The 18,642-nt window shown below is 33.5% G+C and overlaps 1 protein-coding gene across 2 annotated transcripts in view; it reads left to right on the plus strand.

Annotated features, from left to right (window-relative positions):
* LOC117321574 overlaps positions 1–14,927 on the plus strand; it is a 33,213-nt gene extending 18,286 nt beyond the window's left edge. The window contains exons 3-10 of one of the 2 annotated variants that reach the window (XM_033876033.1): positions 4,787–5,242; positions 5,902–6,033; positions 6,466–6,612; positions 7,569–7,622; positions 8,274–8,360; positions 9,086–9,139; positions 11,063–11,116; positions 12,369–14,927. In XM_033876033.1, coding sequence (XP_033731924.1) covers positions 4,787–5,242; positions 5,902–6,033; positions 6,466–6,612; positions 7,569–7,622; positions 8,274–8,360; positions 9,086–9,139; positions 11,063–11,116; positions 12,369–12,511 — 1,127 coding nt within the window. In that variant the 3' untranslated portion in view covers positions 12,512–14,927. The remainder of the gene's footprint in view (positions 1–4,786; positions 5,243–5,901; positions 6,034–6,465; positions 6,613–7,568; positions 7,623–8,273; positions 8,361–9,085; positions 9,140–11,062; positions 11,117–12,368) is intronic. The other variant, XM_033876035.1, reaches the window with a different exon arrangement.
* Positions 14,928–18,642: the final 3,715 nt, after the last annotated feature.

Genomic DNA, 18,642 nt, shown 5'->3' on the forward strand with positions numbered 1-18,642 from the left:
TGTACAGTATATATCTTCACACATCAATGTAGAGTAAATATCTACACACATCAATGTACAATATATATCTACACAAATCAATGTACAGTATATATCTACACACATCAATGTACAGTATATATCTATACATATCAATGTACAGTATATATCTACACATATCATTGTACAGTATATATCTACACATATCAATGTACAGTATATTTCTACACATATCATTGTACAGTATATATCTGCACATACCAATATACAGTATATATCTACACATATCAATGTACAGTATATATCTACACATATTAGTGTACAGTATATATCTATACATATTATTGTACAGTATATATCTACACACATCAATGTACAGTATATATCTACACATATCAATGTACAGTATATATCTACACATATCATTGTACAGTATATATCTACACATATCAATGTACAGTATATTTCTACACATATCATTGTACAGTATATATCTGCACATACCAATATACAGTATATATCTGCACATATTAATGTACAGTATATATCTACACATATTAGTGTACAGTATATATCTATACATATTATTGTACAGTATATATCTACACACATCAATGTACAGTATATATCTACACATATCAATGTACAGTATATATCTATACATATCAGTGTACAGTATATATCTACACATATCAATGTACCGTATATATCTACACATATCAATGTACGGTATATATCTATACATATCAATGTACAGTATATATCTACACATATTAATGTACAGTATATATCTACACATATCATTGTAAAGTATATATCTACACATATCAATGTACAGTATATATCTACACATATCATTGTACAGTACATATCTACACATATCAATGTACAGTATATATCTACACATATCAATGTACAGTATATATCTACACACATCAATGTACAGTATATATCTACACATATCAATGTACAGTATATATCTACACACATCAATGTACAGTATATATCTACACATATCAATGTACAGTATATATCTACACATATCATTGTACAGTATATATCTACACACATCAATGTACAGTACATATCTACACATATCATTGTACAGTATATATCTACACATATCAATGTACAGTATATATCTACACATATCATTGTACAGTATATATCTACACATACCAATATACAGTATATATCTACCATATCAATGTACAGTATATATCTACACATATCAATGTACAGTATATATCTATACATATCAGTGTACAGTATATATCTACACATATCAATGTACCGTATATATCTACACATATCAATGTACGGTATATATCTATACATATCATTGTACAGTATATATCTACACATATCAATGTACAGTATATTTCTACACATATCATTGTACAGTATATATCTGCACATACCAATATACAGTATATATCTACACATATCAATGTACAGTATATATCTACACATATTAGTGTACAGTATATATCTATACATATTATTGTACAGTATATATCTACACACATCAATGTACAGTATATATCTACACATATCAATGTACAGTATATCTACACATATCATTGTACAGTATATATCTACACATATCAATGTACAGTATATTTCTACACATATCATTGTACAGTATATATCTGCACATACCAATATACAGTATATATCTGCACATATTAATGTACAGTATATATCTACACATATTAGTGTACAGTATATATCTATACATATTATTGTACAGTATATATCTACACACATCAATGTACAGTATATATCTACACATATCAATGTACAGTATATATCTATACATATCAGTGTACAGTATATATCTACACATATCAATGTACCGTATATATCTACACATATCAATGTACGGTATATATCTATACATATCAATGTACAGTATATATCTACACATATTAATGTACAGTATATATCTACACATATCATTGTAAAGTATATATCTACACATATCAATGTACAGTATATATCTACACATATCATTGTACAGTACATATCTACACATATCAATGTACAGTATATATCTACACATATCAATGTACAGTATATATCTACACACATCAATGTACAGTATATATCTACACATATCAATGTACAGTATATATCTACACACATCAATGTACAGTATATATCTACACATATCAATGTACAGTATATATCTACACATATCATTGTACAGTATATATCTACACACATCAATGTACAGTACATATCTACACATATCATTGTACAGTATATATCTACACATATCAATGTACAGTATATATCTACACATATCATTGTACAGTATATATCTACACATACCAATATACAGTATATATCTACACATATCAATGTACAGTATATATCTACACATATCAATGTACAGTATATATCTATACATATCAGTGTACAGTATATATCTACACATATCAATGTACCGTATATATCTACACATATCAATGTACGGTATATATCTATACATATTAGTGTACAGTATATATCTACACATATCAATGTACAGTATATATCTACACACATCAATGTACAGTATATATCTTCACACATCAATGTAGAGTAAATATCTACACACATCAATGTACAGTATATATCTACACACATCAATGTACAGTATATATCTACACACATCAATGTACAGTATATATCTATACATATCAATGTACAGTATATATCTACACATATCATTGTACAGTATATATCTACACATATCAATGTACAGTATATATCTACACATATCATTGTACAGTATATATCTACACATACCAATATACAGTATATATCTACACATATCAATGTACAGTATATATCTACACATATCATTGTACAGTATATATCTACACATACCAATATACAGTATATATCTACACATATCAATGTACAGTATATATCTACACATATCAATGTGCAGTATATTTCTACACACATCAATGTACAGTATATATCTACACATATCAGTGTACAGTATATATCTACACATATCAATGTACAGTATATATCTATACATATCATTGTACAGTATATATCTACACATATCAGTGTACAGTATATATCTACACATATCAATGTACAGTATATATCTACACATATCATTGTACAGTATATATCTACACATACCAATATACAGTATATATCTACACATATCAATGTACAGTATATATCTACACATATCAATGTACAGTATATATCTATACATATCAGTGTACAGTATATATCTACACATATCAATGTACCGTATATATCTACACATATCAATGTACGGTATATATCTATACATATTAGTGTACAGTATATATCTACACATATCAATGTACAGTATATATCTACACACATCAATGTACAGTATATATCTTCACACATCAATGTAGAGTAAATATCTACACACATCAATGTACAATATATATCTACACACATCAATGTACAGTATATATCTACACACATCAATGTACAGTATATATCTATACATATCAATGTACAGTATATATCTACACATATCATTGTACAGTATATATCTACACATATCAATGTACAGTATATTTCTACACATATCATTGTACAGTATATATCTGCACATACCAATATACAGTATATATCTACACATATCAATGTACAGTATATATCTACACATATCATTGTACAGTATATATCTACACATACCAATATACAGTATATATCTACACATATCAATGTACAGTATATATCTACACATATCAATGTACAGTATATTTCTACACACATCAATGTACAGTATATATCTACACATATCAGTGTACAGTATATATCTACACATATCAATGTACAGTATATATCTATACATATCATTGTACAGTATATATCTACACATATCAATGTACAGTATATTTCTACACATATCATTGTACAGTATATATCTACACATACCAATATACAGTATATATCTACACATATCAATGTACAGTATATATCTACACATATCATTGTACAGTATATATCTACACATACCAATATACAGTATATATCTACACATATCAATGTACAGTATATATCTACACATATCAATGTACAGTATATTTCTACACACATCAATGTACAGTATATATCTACACATATCAGTGTACAGTATATATCTACACATATCAATAAACAGTATATATCTATACATATCAGTGTACAGTATATATCTACACATATCAGTGTACAGTATATATCTACACATATCAATGTACAGTATATATCTACACATATCAGTGTACAGTATATATCTACACATATCAGTGTACAGTATATATCTACACATATCAGTGTACAGTATATATCTACACATATCAGTGTACAGTATATATCTACACATATCAGTGTACAGTATATATCTACACATATCAGTGTACAGTATATATCTACACATAACAGTGATGATCTAATTGCATAATTCGAAACATGAAGTCTACCAATCTTCCATCTCTGGTCAAAATGTCACTCCCACATCAACCGTTCCGTTGTATCCTATTGACCCAGTAGTATATATGCGGCGTACTGCCAATGCAATTTTACAGATTACAGTAATTATTACATAGGTAAAATATCTTCATGTCAATTTGACCTTCAAAAATTGACCTGAAATTGACCTGAATTTGACCTGAATTGACATGAAGACAATGTGCCTGTGTACCGGACTAATTGATGAAAAGTACAATTTTTCCATGAAAATTTGAACTATAATAGATGTCTACGTCATTTCATTTATCTATGTATCGAATCGTCCAGTTATTAAAGTCGATATGTTCTTTTGTTTTTGAAGGGACTTTGGTTCTGTCGGCGACATTGATATATCATCAGAAAATATATGCTGGTTCCGATGATTATCAGGAAGTCACTCGACACCATTCCGGATCGTTTTATGTAATGGTTACGTCTGTAGCGTTGTTAGGTCTGGCAGCTATTGTGTGTGATGGGAACCTGTTGAAGCTAAATACCACATTGATTTATGCAATAATTACAGTTCTACCAAAACTGATTTGTGATCTGTATGAGACCGTGCCTGTAGACCGCCGTGGTCGGTACTTCAGCATGTGGCTGCTACACCTCGGGCTCCTTACACTGTTTAGCGTTGGAATGTTCCATTCTTCCTGGTTCAGCATGACCAGTACACGGTACAGTGATATCACAGTACATATTGGGATGCTGAACCAGTGTCGTAACCAGTACTCTCTGACGTGCTGTAGTGGTATCACCTACTTCTATACAGAAACACCAGGTAAGGTACCGAAGATGTTGTGATATTCACCAAATTGGTTTTTATTCATGATACTTTTATATCAAATGCGCATTGTGTCCAGTTAAACAAAACGGTTTTATGGCAGCATAGCATAATAGCATAGTTAGATTGAAAATAAAAGGATAACATTGTGGAAATATAATAACAACGTATAAATGAAATTAATCATGCTGTAACAGTGATAAATTTCTGCACTGGGTGCTTTTACCTGTAGTTAAAGTTTCATCATTTAAAGCTTTTAAACTTGTACATGTACAATATCTCCATCGTTTGCAACCTATTTTACCTGAATGCATAACATTCCCTTCGTATGCATCCTATTTTTACCCGAGTGTATAATATTTCCTTCGTTTACAACCTATTTTACCTGATAGTATAATATTTCATTCGTGTACGGTGTATATTTACCTAAGAGTATAATAATTCCTTCGTTTGCAGCCTATCTTATTTGAGTGCGTAATTTTCCTTTATTTACGGGCTATTTTACCTGTGTGTGTAATAGTTCATTCGTTTGCAGCAAATTTGTACCTGAGAGTGTAATATTTTTATGTTTACATGCTATTTTTAACCATTATGCTATTTCTTTGATTTACAGGCTATTTTCTACCCTACGTGTATGCTGTTTCTCTTTTTTACAGACTGGTTTTTCACCTGCCGTGACATCACCGTAGTAGCATATAGCATGTGTCTGCTGGCTGTTATTTTCAGTTCCATTCTCCTTTATGTTCGAACTTTCCGAGTCCCACTTTTGATCACCCAAATATATACAGGTAATATGTTAATAAGAGTGTAGTACATGGCATCGCCATACAAATGTAAAAATCAATGAACGATTTCAAAATGTTTACTAACCATTACGAAATTAATAAACATCATAATCTAATACATTCAGCATGACCCATTAATTGGAAGGTACAATGAGATGTGGTTTATGGATCCTATTGAGAACTTTCTGGAATATGGACGAAGCATGTTGATGATTCGATAAATGCTCGGAACGCATACGGTTTTGATTAAATGTATAAGACATGTATTTTATTCAGACATTGAATACTGGAACAGTAAATAAATGTCAAGATAAGTGATGTTAATATGGTGCTTTACGTACATGTTTAAGATAAGAATGAATACATATCGATTAACAATGATAGCTGTGAGGAAAATGGCTAGAATAAGGAATCATTGTTTTGCCTATTTTTCAGGTGTTGCGTTAGCTGTCAGCTGTGTCCAGTTTGGTATCAATATAAAGGATGAGGAAGGTGTTCACTCCCACTTTGAGGCTGCGTTCGTGATCAATGTTATCGTCTCTGTCGTGTTTTTATTCTTCCCTTTAGAATATTTAATAGACAGTAAGTCATTAACAACATACTATGATTTTAATCTTCTTTTTTTTTTCATTGACACAGTCTCTGTGGATGATGTATCAGTCTTTACGATGACTGAATGTAATACAGTCAAGCTCATTGGTCCCTGAATGTAATACAGTCACGCTCATTGGTCACTGAACATGATACAGTCACGCTCATTGGTCACTGAACATGATACAGTCACGCTCATTGGTCCCTGAATGTAATACAGTCACGCTCATTGGTCACTGAATGTAATACAGTCACGCTCAGTGGTCCCTGAATGTAATACAGTCACGCTCATTGGTCACTGAATGTAATACAGTCACGCTCAGTGGTCCCTGAATGTAATACAGTCACGCTCATTGGGCACTGAACATGATACAGTCACGCTCATTGGTCACTGAACATGATACAGTCACGCTCATTGGTCCCTGAATGTAATACTGTCACGCTCATTGGTCACTGAATGTAATACAGTCACGCTCAGTGGTCCCTGAATGTTATACAATCACGCTCATTGGTCACTGAATGTAATACAGTCACGCTCAGTGGTCCCTGAATGTAATACAGTCACGCTCATTGGTCACTGAATGTAATACAGTCACGCTCAGTGGTCCCTGAATGTAATACAGTCACGCTCATTGGGCACTTAATGTAAACAGTAACGCTCATTGGTCCCTGAATGTAATACAGTCACGCTCATTGGTCACTGAACATGATACAGTCAAGCTCATTGGTCCCTGAATGTAATACAGCCATGCTTATTTGGTCCCTGAATATGATAAGTCAAATCCTAATTTGGATGGTCGTAAGTATTTCAGAATACCAGATAATCTTTTCCACAGTCGTTTATCATATGTTACACATCGATCGTAGAATATCAGACTATCCAGGTACTATTACCGACAGGATATCAAAATAATACGTCCATATAAAATAATCGTCGTTTTTTTCAGAATATGTCCTGATCCAACCTGACAGCGGCATCATACAGTCATCAAATCGCACTGGTTTGTATTTTTCTACTTTAGTTTCTCGTAAGATAACCATGTTCACAGACGATTTCATACAATAGAAGGATATAATTTTTTATGGAAAACATTCCAACGCACTCGCACAAATTAATTGGAGGTGAAGATAAACTCATCATGGACTGTCGTATTATAATACAATGCAATTATTATTTCCGTTACCAGTACTGTTGAGATGATGAACTTTAGTAAGGATAACATATTGGATTATACTTGTTGTAGATAATGTTTGGATCGAATAAATTATTTTCTATTGACAGTCACGTGTTAACCTTGGACCTAGTTATTATTTCTAAACGTGGTATGAACACCAACAATAGCGTGATCACTTCAGAGTTATTGGCCTCATCATCGATGTTACTAGTTCGTGACAGAGTTACAAACATCTGTTGAGTTGAAACGTGGATACCGTAAATTAGCGGGAATGTATAGTTTACTAGTTTACCGATGTAATCATTTTATCAGAGTTGAACTTCGTCTATCGAATTTGCATATGGTCGTTACGTTCGTATTGGATTCTCTCAAATCAAAATAGTACGTCAGTCTGTAAGTCACCTTAATTGTTTCAGAAAGTGTTTAGAATTTATCGTAACATCCATACCAGGCAGTATTATTTGTGTTATATTTCAGCCCGTGAACGGTCGTCTGCGTCTGGCCAGTCGTGGCGGGAGAGTCTACTTTCCTGGAAGGAGAGGATGACATTGCTGTTGATACATAGTAAGTCTAACTTTGTATACGGTCATAAATAGATACCAAGTTTGATGGTATAACATTGTCCCTACACAAATCCTTGGTAAGAGGATATAATTTGCAATATCTTAATCGGTTTTCTTTCTGTTTCCATATTAACGAACATTGCAGATATACAAAACTGTAATCAGATACTATAGGTATGCCTATCTATAATCGTATTTGAAATGTTGCCAGTAATCGAAAAAACAGAAGTAGTTTAAACCTTTCATTAATTCATTGTTTTATTTAGTTTTGGACGAAATACGTCTGCATACGTTTTTTAAGTTTTCGATAAAACACCTATATCCAAAAATCCCAAACTCAGGAATACGTATATAAAGGAAAAACAGATCACGTTATTTAAACAAGGCTATAAAATGGCCTCACCTGTTACCATGAATATTGTAATCGTCATTGAAATACTTACACATATAAGCTAAATGATTGACAAAAGGAAGATATATTTACGAGCTCTTACACTGACGTCGTTGACCAACCATAATACTGTAAACTAAAGTGAATATATGTAAATTACTCTTCAAAATATTGTCCACAATGGTTATCAATATGTAAGTAAATTACGCTTCAAAATACTGTCCACAATGGTAATTAATGTATGTGTAAATTACGCTTCAAAAAACTGTAAATAATGGTAATTAATGTATATGTAAATTACGCTTCAAAAAACTACTTTTATATTTTTTCTGCAGGGAGATCACGACTAGGGGCTCAAATTCCCGTCAATGACGAAACAGTTGAAACCGGTTAGTACAACGTTTTATATCGCTATACTTTAAAACGAGTTAGACTGATCTATTATGTTGTTTCAATCAGGTGGTTATTTAAGCATCAAGCTGCCTTCTTTGAAAGTTTTTGTCCTACAACTACACAACATTGCTGACAAATTGAACAACGAACGCTCGTTATGATTAAGTTGCCTGCAATGCTGTAAAAATATAGGACAATATAACTTTCCAAAAAATGCAGTTTTAAATTTATCTTTTTATATTAAAGGTGCTACACCTTCGACAGATAGTATTTTTTATCAATTAAAAACACGAATAGTCTCGTATGTATTTTTCTTCAGCAATAAAAGTTACATGCTTAACAATATTACCACCCTCGGAAAGTTTCATCTTCTTATTTATCTTTAAAATTAAAAAAATTAAAATAATTATTTGCGTCCCGAAGAAATTCCATTTCGCTCCGCCTCCATATTGAATGAAATACTGATAGTGCATGCGCCGAAAACAGAAACAGAAACACAAACGAGTAGGAATCACATGGCGAAGCGAGAAAGGTAACATGTGTTAGCCTAACATCTCCAGAAAGAAGGAAGCATAAATTAGATTATGAAAGAGAACGAAGAAAGGGAAGGATTTCAATCGGAGACTGCACAGACAGGTGGAATAATTAACGACAACGGAATCGGAACTCATGCGGAAATGACACAGTTGAGTTTTTGTTTTGTTGGAGAGGCAAGTGTGTAACGTACACACATACGTAGTGTAACGTTCGGTCTGTTGTCATCTTTACTGAAAACTGTAAGCATATGATGCGATTGAATCAATGGTTAAGATATCTTTTGTGTTATGTAGTGATTGCAGATTCACTATTTATAGTTCATCAGCTTAAACCTGTTGATAAATCACACCTGTATCAATCCAGCGAAATGGAACCGAAGGGGATAACGCTAAGAAAGCGTTTCGGTTCGTGGGCGACAACATGCACAGGATCGTGATTTTTCGCAACGGATAATATTGAAATGTTATTTAGTTCTTATCTTCTGCTTGCATTAAAACCTCGCAATCAAAATTTGTAGTTATGATAGGCAGCAGGCAATATATAGTTGTCCCAGCTGAATAAAAATAAGTCCACCATGTGTGTTTTCTTCTGTATGTAAATCTCTCCCAGAATTCACTGCGATCAAGGTCAAGTGTATGCAAAGTAGATTATAATGTTCAAAAGTTCGTAGCTTCTTGGCTTCACTACGACAATTTTTGACGTTATAAAATTATTTTTTTTTATTTGTAGGTCTTAAATAGGCATATATACATTGACTAAATTTCATTTATTGTCAAAATAATAACAATTTATTACACTCTGTCGGAGGTGTAGCATCTTTAAACTTGTAACAGTGTTATCTCATTCCAAAATCTAATTTTGTACCATTAATGAGACCTCTGACGTCACGAGTACACACAACGGTTTCCAGCAAAAAAGAAATAATAAATTTAGTTTCAACATTTTAACCAATATACTCCAACGTGGGGATTTTCACCTTTAATATAATAGAACTACATAAATTGGTGCGTGCTACATTGAGCACTCGGGTTTTCCAAACCGGTAGCATGAATTACACCTAATAAAGTGACGTCAGACAAAACGACGTCTTTTAATTGCGACGGAACGAGCATTGTTCTTCATATCACTACACCAATGTGAATTATGAGATAATTGTGATCTGATCATTTTCTTTTTTGATAAGTTTATATACATGTATTAACAATGCCAAGCAAATGGAGTGATTTAGATATTTTTTTCTCACTTAGTAACACAAAAATGCCATCATTGTTTGTTAGCTGAGTAACAGGAAAGAGCCCGTTAACAAATACAAATTGCCTGTGTTGTATTCCAGAGCTTTTAAATCATAAGTAGTAACATAACGATAGCATTTTGTTCTGCAGAGAGATCTCAGACGAATATTCCAATTCCCGTTACTGAAGAAAAAGATGCCACAGGTTTTTACATTTTTCTATCCCTATAGTCCACCCAAATCAATTTGCATACTAAGTAATAGGAAGTACGAATGACGTATCATACCCCTACGGTCCTTTCAGGGTAATGACTCCTTGTTAAGTTTGGCTGGGCGCTCTACTTAGGAAGGGCCTTTTGTCATACCAAATATTGGCCCTACTTCCTTCTGTGTGTAAAGCAAGTTTTGGAATTTTACGATATGCTTAACTTTTTATTTTTCACGTTTCCTGGCATCAGAGGTATATCTAAAATTTATTGAGTATTATAATGCAGTTTTCCTATTTCATTGTTTGATTTATCTATATTGTTACAAAAATACGCCAACAGAAGGGTTAGGCGTACGACTTCTATGAAGGACAGTTTTTGTTCAGTTTGTATTACTTGGCATGTAAGAAGTGTTTATTGTTCTGTCCCCTGTGACAATCTTTTTGTCGTATAGGTATTAAAGTTATTTACAACATATTCATAAACTGTGGGTATCTCGACTGAGGTACAAAACCTGTACAAATTTCCCCCAAACCAAACCATTAAGCACACCTACAATCATGAAATGATGTTACACATTACAAATTGCGGCAAATGCACGTAATGATATTATGTACCATATCGTATAGCTCTAGTTATTTCCAAAACGGTATAATTGATAGTTTCTTGCTGATTTTGTTTCACTGAGTTTTAGTTAAAATCACGGATAGATGTGAAATACTGGATTTGTCCTCTGAAATGCAACAAACGCGCACACACATTTCTTGAAGCTAGCTAAGATGTTAAGTTATTTTGAATATCGATATGATGTGGGAAGATTTGAATAATGTTGTTAATTGATTTTGTATTACATATTCATCTATATTAGTTATGATCGATTGAACATGGTTCAAACCGTCGCGATAGTAAACACTATCTCGTTGATTACATAGCATGATTGATATCGATACTCTTAGTATCCACAACATACAAATACACGTATTGTTACGTTGATGGAAATTGTGATATTTTGTTGTTTTATTAATAAAATATTTTATTATGTTTCTTGAAAGTTTATTTTTATCGTTTAAAGAGTGCAATATTATAAAAAAAAATCATAGTGTAATATTTTTTATTATTTATATTTTATAGAGTGTAATATTATTATGATTGATCCTATATGGTTAAATATATATTATCTATATTCTACAGGGTGTACCACTTGTAATTTTGTTTACAGAGTGTAATATTTGTATAATTTATATTTTACAGAGTGTAATATTTGTATGCTAAATCCACGGGACACTAGACTTCATCCATGCGGTCACACGTGCTGCAGAGCATGCGCCGGACAACTAGAAAGATGCCACATATGCAGAGATTTAATACAAGATAATCATATTTTCTACTTATAAAATGATAAACAAAAAAATATTTATACTATGAAAAGGGTAAGGGGCAATAGTAAATCATAACAAGATACTCATCCCAAGGTAGAACTATAACCATGACTATTGAAAAGCTACTTAACCTAAGAATGAACTGCCATAATTTGCCATGACAAGCAACTCGTCCTAACAATAACTGTCATAATTTGCCAGGACAATCTACTCATCCTAAGAATGAACTTCCATAACTTTCCATGACGACCAACTCGTCCTAACAATAAACTGTCATAATTTGCCATGACGACCAACTCGTCCTAACAATAAACTGCCATAATTTGCCATGACGACCAACTCGTCCTAACAATAAACTGCCATAATTTGCCATGACGACCAACTCGTCCTTACAATAAACTGCCATAATTTGCCATGACAAGCAACTCGTCCTTACAATAAACTGCCATAATTTGCCATGACAAGCAACTCGTCCTAACAATAAACTGTCATAACTTTGCCATGACAAGCAACTCGTCCTTACAATAAACTGCCATAATTTGCCATGACAAGCAACTCGTCCTAACAATAAACTGTCATAACTTTCCATGACAAGCAACTCGTCCTAACAATAAACTGTCACAATTTGCCAAGAAAAGCAACTCGCCCTAACAATAAACTGCCATAATTTGCCATGACAAGCAACTAGTCCTAACAATAAACTGCCATAATTTGCCATGACAAGCAACTAGTCCTAGGACTGAACTTGATTAATCTTCCACAATTTAAGTATGTGTGGGATTTTTTTAAACACACAAAACATTTTTCTACGAGGTCAGGGTAATATAATCTTTTTTATTGAAGACATCAAGAATTCTGAATTCTGATCTTTTTCTATTCTGATAAAGATTGGACTACACTCCCCAAAGAAATTAAAAATATAAAGCAACAGGATGTTTTAAACTCTCTAACAATGATACAACTTTTTTTCGCATATGTCTAGTACCAGTGAAAACATTCTCAAAGTTGGTAATGTTTTTTATCAATTAGGAAATGTCAAGTCCTGATCTGGTAGGTGGGTCATTTCAGGGTTTAACCTCAAAGTACTTTGAAACAGCAAAAAGTCTACAAAAAATAATTTTTTAAATGTTATTTTTTTAGAAATGCTAATTTTGGTAGTAAGATGAGATTACAAATGTGTAAAAAATGAACGCAATGTTTGCTTAACGATTAATCTGTGATTATTAACAAAAAATCTTCATTTTCCGCATGGCACACATTTTGTTCGATTTACAAATGATTTTGCTAGTAAAGGAATCATAATATGAATATACATATATCGTGAAATAGATCTGAAGTCAAACTTTCATACAATTTCTTCAATTTCCTTTCGGTACTATTGTGTGAAAGAAACATACATGTATTGATATCAGTTTAACCTTTATTCTCCTATGGTAGGTCCTGTCAAAAGATTTAGCAGTTAGATAAAACACACACAAATATATTCACATTTATGATACTCAAAATCATGGCCATTGTTAACGGTTAAGTCAAATGCACGACGTGAGGTTTTCATCAACATGGTTTTTCTTGATTTGGAGATATCTTACCAAGATAACAATGTTGCTAAAAAATAACTTGGGCTTAGAAAATAGTCAAATGCTCATTTCAGCTTTTGCTGAAGTTATTGTTAAAATCTTACGTAACACATAACTTAATTGAGATATTGTTCATTTGGGACTTTTAAACAGACTCTGTATAGCAAGACTACTGGTTCAGAAATAAAGTACACGTACCTATTTGCCTAACAAGTATTACACGTACACAAATGGATATGGACTGTTTGGAAACATTTGCTTATCCTTTTTAAAAATCACATATTACAGAAATAGGAAGGTTTTTTTTCAGTTTGGACACAAAATAACAAAAGGTTTGGTCAAATAAATTTGTTTTCTGCATTTGTAAAAAACATAAAAGCAATATTGTCAGGTTCAAAAATCTTTTAAGTTATTTTGATATTTTAATGTTTTTCAATGCAATTCATCTACTGTAACATTTTTGAGATTGGTACTTTATATCTATATATATTGTCATACAATATAATATAATTTGTATATATATATTCCCATCATTACAAGACAGAACACCATCTTATAGTGTGTCTGTTTATGTAAGGTAGAACATTCTATATTGTTCATGTTTATATATGTAACTTTTAATTTTAAATATTTTAAATCTTTCGATTTTCTTTGAAATAAGCTGTTCGTTAGCTTCGATGGGTTATCCTTGGTAAAAGCTGCTTAATATACAAAATGTATGATATAAGGTGCTATTAGAATTCGTGTTATATTGTGATAAGCTGCGATATATTTTTTGGAAGATGCAATCAACATGTGATTTTTGTATTTATACATGCTTTTACCGGAATAAATATTATTATTACTCGTCCCGAGGATGAACTGTTTTAATTTATCATGACAAGCTACTCATACCGAGAATAAGCTGCATTAACTTACCGTGACCATATAGCTACTCGTCCCGAGAATTAACTAGGATCAATTATCATCACGATGATCTGGTCCTAAGAATGACCTACCATAATGTACGACAAGCTACTTGCCCTAGGAATAAAAACAATCACTAGTTACCCGTCCTTAAAACCACCTGCCATAAGTTGGTAGGTGTGTTCCTTCGTTAGGTAGAGTTCTGTGGTAGGCGTGTTCCTTCGTTAGGTAGAGTTCTGTGGTAGGCGTGTTCCTTCGTTAGGTAGAGTTCTGTGGTAGGCGTGTTCCTTCGTTAGGTAGAGTTATGTGGTAGGCGTGTTCCTTCGTTAGGTAGAGTTCTGTGGTAGGCGTGTTCCTTCGTTAGGTAGAGTTCTGTGGTGGGCGTGTATCTTCGTTAGGTAGAGTTCTGTGGTGGGCGTGTATCTTCGTTAGGTAGAGTTCTGTGGTAGGCGTGTTCCTTCGTTAGGTAGAGTTCTGTGGTAGGCGTGTTCCTTCGTTAGGTAGAGTTCTATGGTAGGCGCCCAGATAGCATGACTACGTTGGGCCAACGTTGGCATATGGTTGTACGGTTGGCCAATGGTTGGCGTTGGTCATACAACGTTGGCCCGACGTTGGCCCAACAACAACTTGTTTTACTCGACAGCAACTGAAGATAAGTTGGGAACACTACGTTGGCCCAACATTGGCCCCCTGTTAGTACATTTCAGTGCTGAATTTCCTAGGTTGGTCCAACGTTGGTCCTACGTTGACCCGATGTTGTAAGCCCAAGCAGGTTTACAACAAATTCCAACAAAAGTGATTATCTGTAATCAAAGTTGATATATATATATTATCAACCATTTTTAAAAATACACTTCATAAGATTTTTTAATAGTGATTTTTTTTTTCAAAATCACTATATAATAAAATGTATTGTTTGCGTGAGAATAACTAATCATAAATTAAAGTCTTTTATACTGTAGTAAAACAGGAACAAGGGCATAAATGTTTTGGTAAATATTTTAGTGGCCGGTTTAAGGATGCCATTATCTATGCATGTTTACTGCCCACAAAACTGGGTCAGCGCTTCTCACAGCAAGGGTCGGACCAGTTCCCTTAGTAACCGTGACATCTGATACTAGGGATGGTCAAGCTGCCTGCAGATGTTACATTCTTATCAGGGACCTTGTCTGAGCTGTTCAACTGGTTGTACACAGTACAGTGCTATTTCGACTTACACAGAAGAAGATATTTGGATTAATCACGAAGAAGAAAGAGAGCATTTCTTTGATCAAAAGACAATGTAAGTAGGCTATATGATTTGCTTTTTAATTATGTTTCAATTCCTGAAGTAATTTTAGTATATTAATTAATTCCACAAGACCACCTGCCGTACGTACACTACCGTACGTACACTTTTGCTTGCTAGATATCGGGGTCATAAAGTTTTCAGAATTTATTTTTCATTTCTTACACATACACACATATATACTAAGTATATTTATCTACAAAATCTGTGTAGCTGTTCCATGTTCAATGTCAGATCGTTTGTATAATTCCCTTGTTTCTTGATAAAGGGGCAGATTGCCTCGAAAATACTTGTCTGTACTGTCGTTATTACTACTTGACAAATTTCATATATATATATAATCTATATATAATAATGTAAATTACTTTAATGCCATAATGCCATAACTGCAGAAATGTCCAGGTTAGCGATTCATGCCATCTGTGCCGCTTGATTTTTACATTCTGTGTAGATTTGATATATTGTTTATTTATTCCAACAGCTACAGTAAGGAAGAACCGCCTGTGTGCGACAGCAACAGATTCGGAAATTGCAGCAATTCAATGCAAAAGATTGGTTCAGATTTGCTTGTGATCGCGATGGTGGCAGCAAAAGGAGAGAGGAACAAAAAAGGGCACAACAGGCAGCTACTGCAACTATCAATGCTGTGATCATATACAAATAAATTGTAAAGTACTTGCCAATATGACAACTGATTAATTTTTATGTTGCCAGCATTACACATAAGCATCACTTTATCTACTGTTTGTTAAGTTGGCCAATGTTGGGCCTATGAAGGTGAAACCAATAGTTGGAAATACACACTTGAAACCAACGATGGGCCAACGTTGGCTATCTGACATACAATGTTGGTCCAACGATGGGCCAACGTTGGCTATCTGACATACAATGTTGGTCCAACGATGGGCCAACATTGGCTATCTGAGATACAATGTTGGTCCAACGATGGGCCAACGTTGGCTATCTGACATACAATGTTGGTCCAACGATGGGCCAACACGTTGGGCCAACGATGGACCGATGAGCAAAATTACATTGGGCCAACGTAGTTTGCCAACATTGGCCCTACGTAGTCAACATCTGTGGGCCAACGTTGGCCCAACGTAGTCATGCTATCTGGGCGTGTTCCTTCGTTAGGTAGAGTTCTGTGGTAGGCGTGTTCCTTCGTTAGGTAGAGTTCTGTGGTAGGCGTTATCCTTCGTTAGGTAGAGTTCTGTGGTAGGCGTGTTCCTTCGTTAGGTAGAGTTATGTGGTAGGCGTATTCCTTCGTTAGGTAGAGTTCTGTGGTAGGTGTGTTCCTTCGTTAGGTAGATTATATTTTACCGTGACAAGCTACTCGTCCTATGAATGAACTACGTTAACTGATTGATCATGACTAGCCAGTTGTCGATAGATTTTTGGGTTTGTTAATGAAGTTTTCGCTAATTTTCTAAAAGTATTTGATATCAAAATAGACCATCCTTGACGTATTTTATCATCAATTTACTATCTTTTCAACTGGATTCTTAAAATCTGCAAGTTATTTAACAGAAACCACAAAAATCATAATTTTTACTACAATATTTAGTTTGTAAGAACTTCCAACAAAATATTTTTTTCAATTTACACCCTCCCGCTTACATAATGCAAGCTGATCGTCTTTCAAAATATTAGCCTTATCACAGATTCGACGCAAAAAGGCCCAAATTGGCACCACTCCTTTGCCAGCAAGGTTACTCGTTCCAAGAATTAACTATTCACTAAGACTAGCTACATATGTACATGTAATGAACCATGACAAGTTACTCGTCCTAAGAGAATTGCCATAATTTACCTCGACAATCTTCTCGTCCGAAGAATGAACTGAAAACTCTAACAGAATAAAAACCATTTACCAAGACTAGCTACTCGTTGGTCATAGCAGGCGACTCGTACAATCTTTGTGTATTATCTTCTAAACTTAATTGGTTATACTGAACTGTATGTGTATAGTTACATAGCATGCTGGGTGGCTCAAAGTAATAAATAATTTAAAGAACTTGAATTTGTTTCGAAATTGTAGTAATAAATGAATAGTTAACAAATTCAGTATTACAATGTATCTAGTAAACAATCAGCTGTTACATCGGGGGTGTGTGTCCCTGGTTACACTTGGCGACCAGTTTGTTTCGCTCAAAACTGATTTGGCGCAATTTTTCAGTTAAAATGGGAGGTATACATCAGACACTTCAGAAATCCACGTGTTGCTGATCCAGAAACAGGAAAATCTAGTGAAGCAACACACTGAATAGATGTATACTACAGGTGCCTGAACCACCGATGAAAGCCAATTGCAAGTGTCTCAATTCTACTTTCCCATTATATCGGAGCCCAGTTATTCAAATGGTGATTAGGCT

Source organism: Pecten maximus, chromosome 2 (assembly GCF_902652985.1).
Source record: "Pecten maximus chromosome 2, xPecMax1.1, whole genome shotgun sequence".
In the NCBI taxonomy this organism is placed as follows: domain Eukaryota; kingdom Metazoa; phylum Mollusca; class Bivalvia; order Pectinida; family Pectinidae; genus Pecten; species Pecten maximus.